The 19,236-nt window shown below is 46.3% G+C and overlaps 2 protein-coding genes across 10 annotated transcripts in view; both read right to left on the minus strand.

Annotated features, from left to right (window-relative positions):
- The window catches only part of GAD2 (glutamate decarboxylase 2), a 39,636-nt gene extending 31,027 nt beyond the window's left edge, over window positions 1-8,609 (minus strand). Inside the window, exons 1-6 of the mRNA XM_068934532.1 lie at window positions 8,422-8,609; window positions 8,022-8,081; window positions 7,717-7,860; window positions 6,423-6,656; window positions 1,396-1,486; window positions 511-623 (exon numbers count right to left, since the gene is read on the minus strand). Of these exons, the coding sequence (XP_068790633.1) occupies window positions 511-623; window positions 1,396-1,486; window positions 6,423-6,656; window positions 7,717-7,860; window positions 8,022-8,081; window positions 8,422-8,497 (718 nt within the window). The 5' untranslated portion in view covers window positions 8,498-8,609. The remainder of the gene's footprint in view (window positions 1-510; window positions 624-1,395; window positions 1,487-6,422; window positions 6,657-7,716; window positions 7,861-8,021; window positions 8,082-8,421) is intronic.
- Window positions 8,610-10,192: 1,583 nt separating this feature from the next.
- Window positions 10,193-19,236, minus strand: part of MYO3A (myosin IIIA) — a 157,482-nt gene continuing 148,438 nt past the window's right edge. For all 9 annotated transcript variants that reach the window (XM_068934533.1, XM_068934537.1, XM_068934535.1 and 6 more), the window contains 3 exons: window positions 17,230-17,270; window positions 13,603-13,737; window positions 10,193-11,667 (listed from right to left, as the gene is read on the minus strand). In XM_068934533.1, coding sequence (XP_068790634.1) covers window positions 11,553-11,667; window positions 13,603-13,737; window positions 17,230-17,270 — 291 coding nt within the window. In that variant the 3' untranslated portion in view covers window positions 10,193-11,552. The remainder of the gene's footprint in view (window positions 11,668-13,602; window positions 13,738-17,229; window positions 17,271-19,236) is intronic.

Consider the following 19,236-nt stretch of genomic DNA (forward strand, 5'->3'; position numbering starts at 1 on the left):
ACAAAAAGTTAGCCACTCAAGTACTCCCACTGAGCTTAACAGGCCAACTCGCATGTGGAAAGTTAACTGTATAGTGTAGTGATGGTGGGATCTTACCCATGCATTCAATTTACTTATAGGGATGCTATGTTTTTCCTCCTCACTCCAGTTTCCCCTGCAGTGATGGAGAAAATTGTTGTGCTTCTTTGCTCCATTATTAAGACTATGTTCTATTTCTTGTAATCCATAAAAAACTAGGGGAAAAACAAAACTGCAAGGCAAATATCCCTTCTGATTATGTTTCCCATGTGCCATTACAGCTGTTCATAATGCAGTGCAATTTGCTCATACAGACACTCATAATCACATCCCTGAAATTCATAAACATGCAATATGTTATCTGAAAGAGGCCGCTGGTGGTTATTAGCAAGTGTCCTCTTGAACATGCATATTTCATTATATTTACTCTTTAACTGCATGGGATTTCACAGCATAGTCTGAAAAATAAAGAAAGCTTGAAATATCATGTACCAGGTGAAAATATCCCATCGCCACAGCCCCCTGGCCAGCCAACCATCTCTCTCATTTTCCTTAGTGTGACATATTCCAAAAGTACAAACACTGGAGCAATTTCATAGGTGAACCTGAAATGTAGCAATGTCCATATTTAACGTTTTAATCTACAACACTAACACATCTTTTCCCAATATTACATTACATAATAGCCATGATATACTCTATCTTGCACTGGGTAGCGTTCTGTTTTGTAACATTTGATAGTTTTCCTTCTGATTTGATGTCAAACAATTAAAAGAAGAAATACTGAGAGCACTGGAGCTTCCATTTCCACCCATTTCATGCCCACCTTTTCCAAGCTCAAGGCTTTACCCTGTATGCAAGACCTGCTGGCCAGAACCAGATGTCAGTCTTGCAAAAACCTGTATGCATGTCTAGGTTAATACACATTAAGACCCCCATTCAGACAGTTCATGAAGTTAAGCAGGGTCATAATAATGTTGCCTAGCCCCGAAATCTGAAAAATACTCTTTAAATTCTGCATCTCTCTCTTATACCCACCCCTTTACATAAATGTGACTGCTTATTCACCATACCTTTCATTTTACATATTTATGCAAGCAAAATACTGAAATATTTTTCTGTACTTTTAAAAAAAGGTTAGCAAAGCTGGCTTCATATATGATATGACGAAATTTTAGAGAAGACAGCCTACAGAGCAATGTTGAACGTCTTCATGTAAATAACAAATATAAAAAACATTCAACAAATCAGATAATTATTTTCCAGAAACATTAACATGAATTAGTTCCTTCATTCATTCACCTACAGCAGCTAATACTGCGGAGCATCACTGTAACACTACACTAAATATTATTAGGGAAAAATTCTGCTACTTACATATTAGTATTTGCTGCTGATGTCAGCCAGTCTGCTGCCAATCCAACCATGTCCAATCCAGTTGAAAGTTGATTAAAATATCTAGGATGCCCTGCATAAAATGGAAAATGTTATCAAAAGGCTGATGACACGGGACGAAATCACTCAGTGCTGAATGGCATATTCACCCCAGGATTTCTATAGAGGAGGAAGTGCTTTTAAGGTATGAAACAAAGCAAGCAGCAATAAAAGATTTTCTTGGAAAACACAGAATTTCTCCTCTTTCTCATTCCAAACTAAGTAAAATTGGGGTAATTATGTAGACCATGGAATAATGAATTCCAACATTCTCTATTACCCTTTCAATTTGCTTTGAAAATTAGTAGGCTGCTGCCTCACAAGAATAGCTGTTTGCCCCTGTTACCGTGTCACATGTTGTCACTGAATGTGTTTTTGCCTGGCTAGGTTTGAAAGGCATGCACGAGACACCATCTGAAGAGCTTGCCAGTACATATAACATCAGTGATGAATGGCTAATGATTATAATAGACAGAGCAAAATGAGAAAATGGAACATTTTGGTGACTGCTTTGCACATGACTCAAAGGCTGATGATTGCACAAAGATGGCAGGGAAGGTGGCAGTGCTTGTCATTTCTTCCCTGTCACAGTGCAATTATAAATAACATGGCTGCTTGTAATTGTGATTTTAAATAAGCCCAATTAAAATAACATTGTTGCCACATCAGAATAATGCACAAGAACATACTTGATGTGCTGATGGTCCATTTACATGCTTAATCTAATTGGCTCCTGAATTTTTCTAAAATCCTGTCACGGATTTTTCTTAAAAAACGTGCCGAGAGCCATTAAAACCAGGAATACAAACCATCAAGAGTCCGTTTTCACTAGTAGCTCCTTGCAAGCCCATAATCGCCAGCACAAATTATGGAAGGTTAGCGATTACTTGAACACCGTCTGACTCAAAGGAAAGCATCGCTGCTGTGAAAACACCTGTCCTTACCCATAGCCTACATACTGTTACCGCCTTTATGGAAAACAAAAGGTAGAGCAAGATGATGGACGAAATGCAGAGCAAGAACCAAGAGAAAACTATCTTTAGTCTCTAGCGGCCTCTTATCAGGCGCGTACACATGGCTTGGAGAATTACACAGGCAGAATTGCTCCCCTGCTCCCACCCTCCCCTGCACAAAGGCAGCGTAATTGGGCTTTGCAGGCAGGGGATGAGGCGGGGGGCACAAAATCCAGCTCCCCGCGCCCTTCATCTGCGAAGGGGCCGACGTGGCTGCCACCCTCTTCGTTCGCGCCTCGCGCCGAGCCCTCCCCGCCGGGAGGGGGCCGGGCCCCTTCCCTCCGGCAGCGCCGCTCAGGACCGGGGCCGGAGCCTCCGGCGCCCAGGGGCGCCGCAGAGCCAGCGGGACCCGGCGCCCCCGGCACGGCGCGCCCTGCCGCGGGAGGGGGCCGGGCACCCCCCGGCAGCCCGAGCCCGCCGCCGCGGTCCTCCGCCCGGGGCTCTTCTGCGCTGCTGCTGAGGACGTGATGTTTTGGAGAGCTTTCAGTCTTTAGAGCTGGGGCTCGATGACCCAGCCAGGCTCCTAGCTGGATTTAGGTTCCTAAATTCTGCCTGAAAAGCAACCGAAAACTCGGAGCCGAGAGCCGCTGTCGACTCCGGGCTGCGGGAAGGCTCCAGGAGGCTAAGAAAAACTCCCGCACTGGAAACTCGCAGCGAAAAGCTGGCAAATAACAAAATTCGTATTCGTAAGTACAACGTCTCAGCGGCTCTCCGTCAGTCCCGGTGACCGGCCCCAGGGGAAAACCTCGTTGTCGCTACCGATTTCTACAAGGAAACCTCATAAAACACCTCCTGCTCCGGGAGCTGCTGGGTGACGGGGGCGGCTGCCCGCAGCGGGAGGGAGGCGGGGAAGGGGGAGCACTTGGGTCTCTACGGAAATGTCACTACGGAGGCAACCTCACCGCTGCTGTCACGCTGTCCCTGTAAAGTCACACATCCCCGAAAGCACACAGCATTAAATAGCAGGCTTTCCTTCAGCGCACTCCTCCCTAGAAAAAACCTCTTCAACACGGAACAGCAGAAAACTTAGTCCCCCGGTTTGAGCTCGATCTCCGATGGAAAGATTTTGCCATTTTTGCGATGCCCTAATACTCGAGCGAGCTCTCTGCACCCACACGGCCACGGTAAAGCGAGGCTTCGCTTAAAAAACTGGATCCCTCGGCCAGGTGAGAACAGTTATTGCCAGACGGTCAAAACATCCTCTCTAGCGCCTTTTGACTGACAGGCACATCATTTGTCACGGTCGTCACCGAACAAAGAGGTGACTGAAACAGAGACTGATGGGGCCAAGGGGGGTGGCGAGGGCAGGAGAGAGGAGGAAAAACAGGAGATTACTACTTACTGATTGGCTTAGTATTACACAACATACAGCTCCTCCACGCCCCAGGGCCAGGAGCAGGGGTCCGGCCGGGCGGCCCGCCAGGCGTCCCCGCCGGGAGGCACCTCCGACCTCACACCGGCCCCTTCGATAGGCTTCTGCCTTCGCTGGTTTTCAGCCACGGACGCCCCCCCGGCGCTGAAACGCAGCCCCCCAGAGCCCCCGTAAGGAAGCAACGACGAGCGCCGGGCAAACGAGGACGACGCGAGTAAAGGCGCGAGCGATGGCACGGGGTTTGGCCTCACTTGTAACCCCACGGCACGCAGGGCCTGCTCCCGGCCCCAGAGCCCGCCAGGGCAGAGCGCTGGACCAGCGCCAGCTCTTCCGGCCCCCTGTGGGATTGCCATGCAATTTTAAACACTTGCATTTTAATTTCCCCTGAAAACGTTTCACCAAATTTCCTGTCTTTCTTGGTATTTGCAGGTGCTGCCTTGTGCTTCACTGCAGAGGGTATTGTGGCCGGGGGCCGGTGCCTGGAGCCATGAGCAGCCCAGGCAGCAGCGCTCGCCCCCGGGCACCCGCCGACCAGCCGCGCACTCGGAGCTGAGCATCCCTCACTGCCCCGCGGCCGAGCTACGAGCGACCTAACCGCATGGATGCAAACCGGGGACAACCGCTGGGACTTGGGCAGCTGACCGCGAATGACAAAACTCAGCTGAGCAATACGATTTGTTTTCCGACCTGCCGCCTCGGCCCCTGCAGCCGAACGTAGCTCAAGCCCGCCCCAGCCTGCCCGTCCCCGGACGGTCCGAACGGCGCCGGGCTGCCGCACTCGCCCTCGCCGGCCCTGTGAGCCCTTTATAGCCAGAGCGATACAAACAACCTCCCACCGCCACAAACCTCAAGGCATTATCCTTCATCTAAGGGCATTTGAAGCGTGCACATCGCGCAGGGGTGCAAACCCGCCACGCGTTTCCCAAGACCCCTCTCCCCCGCTGGGCGCCCGGGGCCGGCGTGGATGCCAGCCAGGATGTGGCAATCGCCCCAGGATGCTGAAGAGCATCAGCAGCCAAGTGAGGTGCTCGGCGCCCGGCCGGCCCAGCGGGGAGCCGGGGCAAACGCTCCTCTCCCCCACCCAGCCCTCCCTCCCCCAGCATCGGTGTTTGAACCTTGAAAACGCCATTTTAACTTAAAAAAAAAAAAAGTAATAATAGAAAACAGGAAGAAGGGAATGCCTCACATATTCATGTGGATGAACAGAGATGATTGTTTTGAAGGGTCTTTTTTGGAAGCATAAAATGAGATAGATCTATTATGTGAAACAGGCTATGACAAAAAAGCTTAATGAAAATTGCTTAAGAAACCCTATTCTTTGATTTCAGATTCAGAGATCCTGCGTTTCACAGCATCCAGTGAAAATATCTTTCCTATGCTGCATCAAAACACATGGCAAGGATCAGTTGACTGACTTTGTTCCTGTGGACATCATTTATCTTACTATTTATTCCAATATTTTACAGATATTTTGATAGCACCAGAGTCATATATCAAATGCATTCAGCTAGATATTTCCACCTCTAAAAAAAAAACAGGATCACAAAGATCCCCAACAATCTGTTTCGGGATCATCCTGTTCTGTTCTATTCCTTAAAGGTGACAAAAACTGTTATTATTTTCCCCTCAACCTCTGTGTCTTTTTCACTGATTGATATGCACTTATTTCTAAGTAATTTCTCAGTAATTCAAATTCCCATTAAGAGCTCTCTGGACTCCACATTATTATCACAACCGTAATTGTAGCTACGCTTTTTGCTTGCTCCTGGGCAGTTTATTTAAGGTGGCCCCAGATTTGTAGCCACAGGCTTTCCCGTGCCGTGCTGCTTCCGCGGGCGCGAAGCTGGGGAGGGTAAGCCCAGACTGGGGGGGATGTGACTGACCGGGGGTGCTGGACAAGTAGGAATGAATTGATCTCTGCCCTCTCCAGTCAAAAATAACTAAATGGCCATTAAAACAATTTGGCTTTATTTTTATTGCTTGAGTCTAGAGCTGATAAGAACCCCCGTTTCTCCTGTGGTCCATTCTGCCAGATTTTCCAGTTTTTCTGTCCTGCAGGTAAGCAGACAGACATAGCAAATGGCCGCTCAGAGCTCCCATTTACAGGACGTTTATGGTGATTTTGGCTGCCAAATTGGCTGGTCCCTGCTGCCTCTGTGCAGAAGACCTCCTCCCCCCCTCCCCCCCCTCCCCGCGCCCCCCAGAGCTGCCTCCGTGCTCTGCTCCCCTCTGCAGGGAGCAAGGTAGGATCCCTGGCCCATAACGTGTAAAACGGATGAAGAGGAAGGGAGGAAAGTTGCAAAGGTGGTTAAAACACTGCTCAGGGAGACATTCAGCAACTCTGCTACACCGGAGAATTAATTTTAAATTGGGAAAGGTGCACGATGCTGCGCTGACAGCTACAGCGGCAGGGTTGCTAGAGTATTTTATCATTTAGGAAAACGGTCCCTGTCTCTGCTAGGGATTGTCTGAAACCGACAAAATACAGGAGCTGCTTGAATCCTTACTGCTTCAAGATAAAGTGAAATGACACCTTTAATCAACGGATGAGACCATACAGGGTAGAAAATGAGCACGGCTATTACCTGTTTTAATTGCATACTTCAGAGTTGTTCTGCAGTTCAGTAAAATTTCTTCCAAGGTTTGTGGCTGATCTGCCAGTTCCCAGTTATATTCCTGGAGCAGCTCATTTGGGTAATGGAAATCAATAACTTTTGTTGATCTATCAAAACTTTTCGCCACATACTGAAGTAAAATGTCCACAACATCTTGTAGGAAAGACATGGTTGTCATTTCTCCATTGCATGCTGGCAGAAGATCTGGGAAAGGAGAAACGAAAAGTGAACTTGATTTTATGACTTTATATACAGATTTGGGGTAGAGTCTTCTCCCATTTATTTTGGGGAAATCTTTTCCCTGTGTTCAAAAAAAAGAACTTTTTTATTTATTAAACTGTTTAGTTAAGATATTATTTTAAGGAATGTTTCAAGAGACGCAGTCAGATTTTAATTTCTTATCTAAAATGCCAATTTTCTGCCACAGTATATTTACCAATTTTTAAGACAGTGGGAGAGAGCAGGTAAACAAAAAAGAAAGGAAAAAAAATCACTGGAAAAATAAGGACTGGAAAAACTGAAATGCTTCAAGAAGCACTCTCAAAATTATCATTTGCCTTGCAATAAAATACCTTCCTTGTGACTGTCCAGTGCAAGGCTTTACAAGTAACTTGTTGATAATTTAACACCTTTTTCTGAAGCAATGTTGCACGGTCTATCAGTGCTTACACTGACATCTTTTGTTTAAACTGAAGTGCGATGCCTCAGGCACAGCTGTACTGGAGAGCCCTAATTTGGGGTAACTCGGGAGCAGCTGGATACGCAGCGGCGCAAGCAAAACGCAGTTGCAGCCGGTCTCCCGCGGTGGGGTCGGGAGGGCAGAGCTTTCCTCGGGTTGTGATGCTGATGCGAATGGGAGCACTTCTCGGCAGCACCTTTCTAAGCGGGGAGGGGATCTTTAGTAGCAGAGAGGCTATATGCAAGGTCAGAAAAGAGGAACAGCAAAAATACCCTGAATTAAAATAAATCAACGAGAGAGCCCTCTTTCTGCCTCCTTCCCCACGAACCTTAATCGCATCCCAGGGACTGCGACGAGAAGGTCCTTGCTGTCACTGTTCTTTACACAGAGCGACCTGCAGGCTCGAGCGCCCCGCGTTTTTATTTTTATTTGTTTTCCCTTTTTTTCCGGCGGTTTTTTAAAAACTGCTCAGTGCAGGCGGGTGTCTGGGGCGCGCAGCCCCCGGCCCGGCGGCATTTCACGACCCAAACCTCTGCTTTTTTTTGTTAGTTTTTAAAAGGTGCCGTCGCCCAGGAGCGCCGTTACCTGTTGAGTGCAGGAACGCGTAATTCACGTCCGCTTTGGGGCAGCTGCAGGGTTTGCGGTTGCAGGTGCAGGCCGGCCGCTGCTCCGCCGCCGCCGCCTTGGCGCCCGTCTCCGCGGGCTTCTCCGCGTCTCCGTAGAGCAGGGCTTGACGGCGACAGCGACAGAGGGCTCAGCACCGCGGAGGCGCCCGTCCCCCCGCCCCCCCTCCCGGGCCGCGGCAGCCCCGGCAGCGCTCCGCGGGCCGCGCAGCCCTCCGCGCCGGCGGAGCAGCTCGGCGGGGGCTGCCGGAGCCTCGCCGCCCTTACCGCACAGTTTGTTTCCGATTCCTCCCGTGAACTTCTGGGCAACCTGGCACCAAGCTCTCGCTGCAAAACAAAACGGAGCAGGGGGTCTGTGGGGACCGGCGCTGCCCGCCGCCTGCGCTTCGGGGGCGCGCGGCACCCGCTGCCCGGGATCCCTCTCGCAGCCTCCCCTCCCTCTTGCCGAGCCGGGCTGATGCCGCCGTCGACCCCCGCGGGCCGCGGCCGCGCCGTCCTCCCTCCTGGGCTGCCGCAAAGGGGTCTCCAGCGCCGCTACCACCGCAGCGCAGCGCAGGGCTGCGCCCGTCGGGGCCACCACCGGCGCCGCCGGGGCGGGCGGGCAGCGCGGCCGCGGCAGCCCCGCGGCTCCGTCGGGGCCGGGCTGCCGGCGGCCGCGCCGCCCTACCTGTGCCGGGGCTCTCGGCGGCCGCGGAGCCCTCCTCGGCCCCGAAGGGCCAGAAGCCGGAGCCGGGGCTTGCCATGGCGGAGGCGCGCCGGCGGGGCGGCGAGGAGCGGCGAGCTGCAGCCGAGGCGAGCGTGTGCGTGCGTGTCTGTGTGTGTGAGTGTGTGCGTCTGCGCCAGGCGGCGGAGGGGCGGGGGCGCCCCGGGCACGCGTGGGTGGGAGCCTCTCCCGTGGGCGCCCCCCGAGGCGCGCTCCGCCGAGCTGCCCCCCCGCGGCTGGACGGGGCGGGCGGCCCCGCTCAGCTCCCGGCGGCCGCGGGCGGGGACGGGGGGAGGCGCCGTGCGCCGACGGGACGGGGGGGGGGGGGTGCTCGGACCCGAGTCGCGGGGGCAACCTGCGCACCTGGAAAGGGCTACCTTGCCCTGCAGGGCTAACGGCTGCCTCGGGAAACGGAGCCGAGCGAGGTGTCTTGTGCTGTGCTCATTCCCCGACGGCCCCGGCCGCCGCTGCCCCTGCACCCGCTGCCTCCGTCTGCCCCGAGGGCGGCCGGCAGCCCGGCGAGGCAGGCAGCGAGGGTGCCAGCGCCCCTGCCCCGTGGTGCGCGGAGCGAAGGGAAGGAGTATTTTTTTTAGGCCTTAGCGCAGACGGCTGCGGATCTCCAGCGCGGTCCCCACGGCGAAGGCTGGGACATCCGTCCCTAGGGCAATGGGGAAAGTTTCCCCTCTCCCTAGTGCCTCCAAGAGCTGAGAAGTTGCGTCCGTCTCCCCCCTTCCCTCCCTCCCGCCGGTCTCCTGCTCAGCTCCCGGCGCGGCTTCGAGTCGGGGACGGCCGGGCAGCCCCTCGCCGAGGCGGCGAGCAGCGGGGCCACCCCGGGGCGGGGAAGGGCCGGTCCCCCGCGACCCGCCGCTCGGCGGCGCTGCGGCAGGCGGGCCCCCCGTCGGGCCGGGCCGCCCCCGGCGCGGGAAAGGCGCCGCGGCGGGGCCGGGCCGCCCCTGGCCGCTCGCTTCCCCCGGCGTCCCCGCAGCTTCCGCCAAGCGGGGCGAGCCCGGTGCTGCTCCCCGCTGTCCTTCCCGCTCCCCCGGCGAGGGGGGCCCGGCAGAGCCGCCCTCGATCCCCGCTGCCCTTCCCGCACCACAGCAGCGCGGCTCGGATACAGGTGCTGGAAGAGCAGAAAAACGAAATGAGGACACACCCTCCCCCCCCCACGACGTCATTTTTGAAGGCCACCAAGCTTCCCCCTTCCACCGAGCTGATTCCCGAGGGCTGCGGGAGCACAGAGCTCATCCCTGCCAACCTGCCTCTGCCCCTGCACCGGAGAGAGAGCTCAAGCCCTAGCCTTGGGAAACAGAGCGGGAGCCTGGGCCGGGCCAGGCCAGGATTTGGCCATGCGGAGAGCACTGGTCGCGCAGGTCACCGGCTGCTCCTTGCGCCAGGCCCTGGGGGCACCCAGGCCGTGGCTCTCTCTACGGGTGTGCAGGCACCCGAAGGCTACTAAGACTGTCGCTCCATGGAAACCTCACTGCAACATCTTGATGTTTATCAACACTGCCCTGGTGGTGGGAAAGCAAAGGAACACCAGCCCAGGGATTTCTTTGTGTAAAATAACAGGTCTGATGCAGTTTCCAGAGCACATTGGCATTAAAGAAACCTAGATGCTAACTCAAGCCTTCCACGTCAAGAGGCTGCTCTGAGCTCCCCTCCGCCTTGCTCACTGATGCCCCAGCCCACGGTATTTCATCAGTTCTGGGTGTAATTCAGACACAGCCAACCGGATCACTGCCCTGTGCATTTATATTTATTTTGCCGTTTTAATAATACATGCAAAAGCAACTTTAAAACAGCTTTCAACGTTTAAACAGTTCATCACAAATTTTATTTTGCAGCAAATTTTAATCTGGTTTGCAACCTTGTAACTAGTTACACATCAGGAAGCAACGGTTACATGTCTCTAGGGAAGGGTCCAATTGTCAGGAGAGGGGCTCAAAAACCCAACCCCCTTCACTCACTGCTGCTGCCAGTGGTAATATTTAGGGGAACAAAGACAGGGAGCAGGATCAGGCCTTATAAAGGCTTGATGAAATTTGCCTTCTCTTGTTTTGCAGCTGGGAACATGCAATTATGAATCCTAAAAGGAAACACACAAATTGTCTGTGTGCTTTCTGTGAAATAAGGTTTCCTGAATTAAGAGTTGGGGGAAATTTTGAACACAGTGGCTATTACCTTTCTTTCCACTTAATTTCTAGTGGAACTAATTAAGAATGATCATTACATTGAAGCAGCAATCGACCACGGAGCATTTTCCCAGTCCTTTCTTGGCATCCCAGAGATTAAGATTCCTAAAAATCTAACACAAAGGAGAACAAAGCAAACATGATGTAGAAGTTCATCATTTAGTCACAAAGCTGGGGGGCAGAAGAGAGGATGGCATATACTTCCTATACATGGACATCTCCAACATAAAGATTATACACACATTATTGACCTTTAAAACCTCCTATTAGCTTTATGGTAAAGTCAATAAAGAAATAAACTGCCATAATATGCTATCCAATTAATCACATATTTTGGTTTTGATTAAAGGGACGTGTTTGCCACATACAGTTTATCCTCAAATTTAGGCATTGTAAACCTGAAAGGAATAAGAAATTCCTCCATGGAATTCCTGTACTTTTTTTTTTTCCCTGTGAAACAATTTTTTTTGGAACTAGTAAGTGAGGTTTTCCGAAGGTGCATATGGGAATTTGAAAGCTTAACTAGGAAACTGTAAACTGAACAATCTCTTTTAATTGATTAGGACTGACAAAATGTAAAAAGGAAAGAAGTATGCATTGAGGAAAGTAAACTAGATTTAAGTTGCTTCATGTTTAATAATTTTAAGATGTAGAAGTGATAACAGAGAAAAACCTGGATTTTTATATTAGGGGTTTTTCTAAGTATATGATATGTGATTGACAGTGTCCCTTTGCAATGGTGTTGGGCTGTAAACTACAATAGCTCATATTCACATCAACACACACATTGTAAACTTGAAACATTGGAGATTAAAAAAAAAAGGAAGCATGTGGTATAAAATCATAAAAAAGATTATGCTAATAAAAGCCAAACGGCAGCAGCAAGAGCAGCAGCAGCAGCAGCTAGAACTGCTGGATAAGGCGCCGGCGCTGTGAGGTCTTCCGCAGCAGCCTTCTGTAGTCATAGGGATTATCTTCAGTTTTACTCTCTTCCAGGGGGCTTTCTGCAACCCTTGACCTAGGGATTAAGTGCAGAAGTGCTTTAGAAATTAAAGTCAAAATATTTACCTTAGCAAACAGCACTAATCAACTGCTTAACCTCCACACACAGCAAAATAAAAAAGAAAAGAAAAAAATCCTCTTTCTTTCCTAGGCCTCTTCTCCCTCTGCTGCATAAAGCGGGCACCTCAGAACAAACACATTATACTAAGAATAGACGAACACTGAAGAACAACATGTTCTTCTAAGGAGGGAACATAATAAAAGGACATAATAACAACGTTGAGAACACGTAGGTGCTTTACAGTAGTTTTTGCCTGATGGTTATACCGGACCAGATTTTCAGCTGGTGTAAATTTGCTTGGTTTATTTTTAACCTGCTTGTTGAGCTCAGCATAAACGCCCATCTGATCTTATTTTTTTCAGGTGGCAAGCTGCATTTTGGAAGCCAACTCTTGATAAGCTGGAATGGTGACTTGACACCAGGTATTCCCATGGAGTAAGATCAGAAATAAAACTTGGCTACTTAGTGACAGTGTATTAGGCTGAAATAACTACAGAAATAAGAAGTGCTGTACCCTGGAGGTATGCACCACCACTGGTGAACTGCCACAAAACCAAATTCAGGGCTTAATTTCTCTAGCTCCAGGAGACTGTATACACACAAAAACTTCCTATTCAAAAGATAGTGATCTGCAGAAAATGTTTATTACTTAAATAAATTTAAGGCAGACTAAAATCTGCCCTCAGAGATAATGGTGTAAATTCAGAGTTATGCAGATTTTTTCACTTTGGCTATGCAGGATGTAATCAGAGCTGCACATGGTGTAAAGTAAGAAATTCCTTCTAGTGAGCTCAGTGGCAAAACTCATTCCCCTGAACGAGGCCTCGTATTACTTTGCAGCTTCCTAGTGAAAGAGTTGACGTAATCAGCATATCTAGAAATGTAACGTTTTCCAAGGGGTATAAACTGTAGGGTAGCTCCCTGACATTGTTGTTGCTTCTAATTGCGTACCATTCCAATTCCCCAACCCCTTTCCAAAATTAATTTAGATGCTACCTGAAAAATGCCAAAAGGTAAAGTAAAGTAACAGGCACAAAATGTTTTACAAACAGTTTCTCTATTATTTTGGATATGCTTTTCAATGCAGCTGTCTTCCTAGAATTAAAGTGTTTTCCTTAAGCCTTTTACTTAGACATTTTCCAAGTTTTTCACATATAAGAAAATACAAGAACATAAAAATATATAAATATATATAAATTATAAGAGAGTGTGAGTGTGTGTGTGCGTGTCCATGCGGCGTGCCACGCGTGTGCCTGTAATGCACTGGCAAGAGCCAGAATAGGATTCCCTTTGCCCAGCAGAGGTCAGCCTCCCTGAAGCGTATCTGGGGAGAAAGCAAGCCCAGCCAGCCTTCCCTCCAGGGTGTTTTTCCTGCCTCTCCACCTGGGTGGCATCAGCTGCCGGCTATCGGTACTTAGGCTGCTACAGGGCAGCAGGAAAAGGAGGAAGTCAGGCAGCTGTCTTGGCTGCAAAAAGCAGGCAGAAACTTCAACACCCACCCACCCACCCTATTTAATGCCTGAGTCAAAAATACAAGTTTTAGATTTTGCTTTCATTTATCTCCGTTTTAGATGAGAGATTTACAGCAGGAAGTCTGTCCCTCTCATCTGGAGCTTGAGAAGCCAAAGCCTGACAGGTGAGCTGCACCCCAATCATGCTATCTTTTGTCCCTGCTACATGAAGATGGGAAATTTTCAGCTATACCGTTTCCAAATCAATTTTGCAAGACCCATGATTAGGAAAAAGGATAGACTTACATCTAATTTGAAAGTGCATCTTTATTTTGCATCAATGTATGCACAAGGATAGAGATATATAAAAACACACACACTTTTCTAAAGTAGGCTATACAACATTTATTTTTTGCTGTTACTATTTTGTATGACTTACCGTTCAGTAGCTCTTAAAGTCCTGCGCTCAGCTGGCTGTCTCTTCTTTTTTGTGGTAGAACTGCTGTCTTTTGAGGTGGAATCAATAGATGAAATTTCTTGGTAATAGACATCTAAATCTAGCACTTTGCCCAGACTGTCAATAAATAAGTATACTAAGTTAACAGTTCCACTTTTCAACATTATATTCAACATTCAAAAATAAGTTAACCAAATACCATTATTAGTTGTGTTTGTGAGCTGAAGGTCTAAGGAAAATAATACATAAACACAATAAATCAGTCTCTGGAATGTGACTGCTATACAATGCAGATATTGAGATTTTTGAAATGCTAAATACTGGCTGATCCCACCAGCAAATATTGTGCAGTAGTATGTTGTAAAACCTAGTGTGATGCCTGGGTATGCAAGGATTATATCCGGTTTGTAACATGGGTGTCACTGCACCTATATATATGTATATATATTTGTATATATCAAGGTAGTATTGGGACTTCAAGGTCAGACACTGTCAGGCCACTTTCAGCAATGTCATTTTCAGTGATATATTTCCAACTGTGCTAGCAATTTCATTATAAAAATTGTTCTTCAGAGGATTTATGTTTTAATGACAAAAACATCTTTAGATTGTGATTTAATTGTCACGTTTTTCAGCTCATTCAACAAATTAAAATTCAAGCATTTAGGCATATTGGCATACTTATGACACTCTCTAGAGGACCTTAGAAACCAAATTCATTATGGAGATCCACAAGACATGAGAAAATAATAATCACCTATACATTTAACTCTTTCAGGTCTTCATCGGTAAAAAGGCAGGAAACATGCAGAACTGGATTTTTCAGATAATTTGCAAATGTGATACAGCGATTTTCATCTCAATTACACTGATTTATATATCTTAACAGTGAAATAACAGTGACTGTACCTTGTTAACCATCTGAGAGGTTCTGTAGCCTCTGGCACGCAGAATTAGCTGCCGGCCTCCAAATAAGCAGGGCATATTACTCAGAACTTTTCTTGCAGATTCAGCAGAAGGATTAAGGGCAGGACTTTTGAGAGCAACCCCTCTATGCCCAAAGTGAGCATAAGATGGGGAAGAGTTTTGCTCTGCTGTTCATACTGTATCTAACATCCGTAAAGCTTCCTATTTCTGAAATTGTCTGCTCATACCCTTTAGCAAGACTAACAGAAACTCAGCTTAAAGAAATAAAAGAATATCCTAAATACATGGAAACTGCTTACAAGAAAGCTGAGTTGGAATGGCCTTGTGCTGGAATAAGCAGGCACATGGCACAACTTACATGATGCACCACAGCTAGCGTTTCAGTGAAGAAGCTGTACAGAGGGGCATGAAATATGTCCATGAAATGTGCCCAGGACAGCAAAGCTTGGCCTCAAGATATTGCTAATTATAAATAACAGTAGCAAGAGTATTTACTGGGAAGCTGAGCATACAGGAGAATGTGCTATACTCACGCATCCTATTTTGTCTCACAAAGCGCGATTAATTTTATCTACCTTTCGATGTTCATAAGGCAGACGTATACAGCTGAACTGGTTCGTTTGGATTTGCTATTATACTCAAAGGAGAGGCATTTTTATGATACAATTCATTTGACCTATTTTAGATATCCCTCTTAGGAAGAGACGAATAATTTTCCTAAAGATACCTATTTTTCGTCCTCTGACTACAAGACGAGGGGCTACAGCAACTAGTTCATATATTGGTGTCAATGATGCAGATGTGTATGTTTTGTCAGATGAGAGCTATCCAGTGTCATATGTACAAACACCAAATAATCCCAACACCCCGTTTCAAAAGGCTAGGGAAAGAAAAATCTCCTAAAAGCAACCTGAAAGAAAAGTTCAGAATTCATCTCTCACGTTGATACAAACCAGAAATAACTCCACTGGCTTCAGCAGCTATATTATAATAGTATAGAGTCAGCACATGAAAGAAGATGGCTGTCATAGAATTACTTATCTAGATTTAAGATGAATAAAACCAAACTGAGGCCAAATAGGAAAAAAACCAGTAGATTTGCATTTTTTTTCTTGCCAAATGGGAGATACCAATAGATGTGAATTTTTTTCAAGATCCAAATGGCATCAGAAGAGAGCTGTAACCTAGAACTGACAGTTGTGGGGCACAGGAACATTAACTGAATCCTTTAAGCAATGGAGCAATCAAGTGCAATTGTAGCTGTAGGTGTGTTGGAGGTATGGGAAAAAAGGAGATTAGGGTATTATTCAGTCTTTCACAGGTAGTTAACAAAACAAGGCCCTGAAGGAAGGAGCAAGACAACACTATAAAGGCAACCAAATAAGGAAGTACCCAAATAAACCTGAAGAGAACAAAAACGGTTGATAAACAGGAGAGAGCTACTTGAACGACGGCTGAACTATCCTAATTAGCATAATAAAAACCCACCTACAAGCAGGGAAGCTCCCTGCTGGTCAGAGCCCCTTCCCCATAGAGCATGCGTAGTAGAAAAAGAGGATACTGTGACTTTAAATGAAGATGAGACCTAGCAGAACCAATGGGAACAAGGATGACTTAATGCAGTTGTAAACTATACTGATAACTGTTGCTTAAACTGTGTAGAGTGTCAGCTGTGTAGTAACCAGGTGCGCTAGCTTTGTGGGATTACCACCTAGCACCCATCTCTGCGCAGAAATGAATTACACAAATATCTCGACTCCTGTGTGTTTTTCGGCTCACTGCACAGCGGGTGACAGGACCCTTCTTTGGGACAACAGGTGAAAGAAGCTCCTTGCTGTGTGCACGTAATCTGGGTGTATAAGGTCACGTAACTTTATCTAAGATATATATTTTAGATATGGGGTTTTTATCTTGCAGCTTCAGCCAAGGTTAGGGCTAAGGGCCCATCCACACAGTGGTCAAGCATCTTGCATCTATGAAGAGACTACCACAGCATTACACAAGTCACTGGGGAACAGCCAAAAAGGTTAAGTAGGGAACCACAAACAAGTAAAGCTACTGCTTATAATGTATGTCAGAAGCTGCAAACTATGAATTTACCAGGTGTACAGCACATGTACGGATCTAAGATATGGAAAGGTAGGGTACAGGTACTGCTTCCTTTATTTCTACAGAGATCCATCAAAATAGGTTAGTTACACTGTGGAAAAAAGGCTTCCAGTTGAAATTTCAATGGTTACTTTCGATTTTTTCAGTTATTAATATATTACTGATTGCACCTTTATGATCTATTTCTAAACAGTCATATATTTTTAGGAGAGAATTTTAACAGTCTTTGCTAACTAAAAAGAACTGGTTGCTCATCTGCTTTGACTGGAATTTTAAGCACCTACAATTATTTTCTGTGTCAGAACTGTCTTAGAGGTGGACCTTATCTTAACTTATTATTGTGCTTGTGTTGCCATGGTAAAGGACCATACTGTAGTAAAACTGAATGACTGAAATCTGTAATGGATTTTTGTTTTTCAAAATTGCATATTTTAACCTTGTACATGATGCCCTTTGTGTGAATCACCAAATTACTATGCGTTCTTTAATGCTTTATTTTCCCAACTGAAGTATAGCTAAGAACTACTTTTTAGAGTACCAAAATGAAAATAGTGAGATAATGAAAAAAATTACCTGTCTTTCTTTGGTTTCCGTTTTTCATCTTGTATAGATTTCTAAGAAAATATAAGGTAATTTTAAAAATGCTGAAATGCACATTTTTGCAAAGATACAATTCATCAATATGTTAGGAATGAGAGTTTCATGTTTTTTTGTTTAAAAAAAAAAAAGTATACAAAGAACATAGTTTGTTGAACAGCAGAATAAGTGCCTTGGCAAAATCTCTTTGCAGGATCTTTGTGAATATGAATGTCACTGAGAAGGTGATCAGCATTGTTACTCCCAAATTGTAGTTGCCATATTGTGAAAAAAAAGTAAAATTAATTGTGATCAGAACAGAAAAGGAGATACAAAACTTTGAAATATCTATCATTGTTTTAATACAGTTGACAACACTGTCTCACTGAGGCAGATTTCTTTGATGCCATGACAATTTACATGAATACAGGGAACACAGTGGGAGAAGACATAGTCCTGTTCTCGTTGAGGTCAATGCAGTGCTGTCAGAGGCTTTAGTAGAACAAATGGATGAAGCTCCCATTTAAAAAGCAGTGTAATAGGTGGCAAAAGTACCTTTAGGATACAAGGTATTCAGAAATGCAGAAGAGTGATTCATAGGGAATGTGAATAATTTCTATCTCTAATAGATTTCTGTCTTTATAGACAAAAAATATTATGCTGCAGCATCTAAAGCATGACGCTTCAAAAGTAGTATTTTTAAGTGCGCATAGTCTTCATTGTTGTAAACCAGTGAAAACTTACTAGAATTAATGAACTGTACCACTTTAAAGTCACTGTAAGAACAGCATCAGGAATCCTGATGGATAGACAGATAATTCAATATCCACACAAACGCGCATGACAAATAATTTCAACGTGACAGGCTGATTTAACGAAGTAAACTCAAGAAAAAACTTGTAATGCCTTGTATGAACAATGGGCTATTGTCAAGCTTCATTTATACCTGTGTACCACTGTACTTCATTTGATGTGCAAGGAGGTAAGTGAGAATGGAGGGTATCTAACTAGTATCTGTAACATGATGTGAGAGAAATACCCATTTTTGCAGAGCAGGACCATAAGGCAGAGCAATTTTTTCAAAAAATATACTGATATTGCATGCCTTAACTTTCAGGTAATCAACCTGACAATCATCTCTGAATAGCTGCAGTAAAGTAGAAACGCCTGGGAGAGCTGACTCCCCCTGGCTATCTCAGGTTAGAGCTCACTGACTTGCCTGAGGCAAGAATTTCAGATCTGGCAGGACCCTTTTCCCCATTTAAGGTTCAGTTTATTAGAAGCATATGCTGAACCTTCCCCTCACCAGTGAACTTAGTGTCAGAAACAGAGACTTCTCTTTTTCAATCCTTCTGCAAAATACAACTAACTGGAAGTGATGTTGATTAATATATCAAAAAATGACTGGTAAAAATGGGTTTAAAAATTCCCCAATATTACTGCAGTTTTTGTTTGCACTGATGTGATGGCTGTTTTCTGATAAGGAGTAGGCCACATAGCAAATTTGCTTTCACAAAATACTATGTTTCTGCCTGTAAAATCTCTGCTTTATAAACATTCATTTACTTTAGAATGACTTCTCAGAAATTTGCTAATGCAGACTGCAGTGTCACGCCATTCATTTCAGTCCTTAGTCTCTCCAATCTTCTTTTCCCAAAACAAAGCTTATTCTTACACTCCAGTTTCTTTTTCAGAATTTCATTGTTCCAAAGCTGTGTTATTTCAAAGCCATGATAAAAAAAAATACAGCCATGTTGGTCTTTTCTGGTATGCCAGACACAACTCTCCCTAAAGGCCCTGGTGACACCTTCTGTTGAAAGGAGAAGCAATTGCTACGGTTAGTTTATTAGCTGGGCTCTCACCGGCTGTTAAAATAGGTCACCAAGATACATGCACCTCGAGCAAATGAGTTTAATTGCTTTTTTTGCAGGAACCACCTTCTGAGCTGCTTTTACGTTTTCTCTGTTTCTGCTTACTTTCTTTTCTTTTTCTATATTTAAGGAC

Source organism: Struthio camelus, chromosome 2 (assembly GCF_040807025.1).
Source record: "Struthio camelus isolate bStrCam1 chromosome 2, bStrCam1.hap1, whole genome shotgun sequence".
Taxonomy (NCBI): Eukaryota; Metazoa; Chordata; class Aves; order Struthioniformes; family Struthionidae; genus Struthio; species Struthio camelus.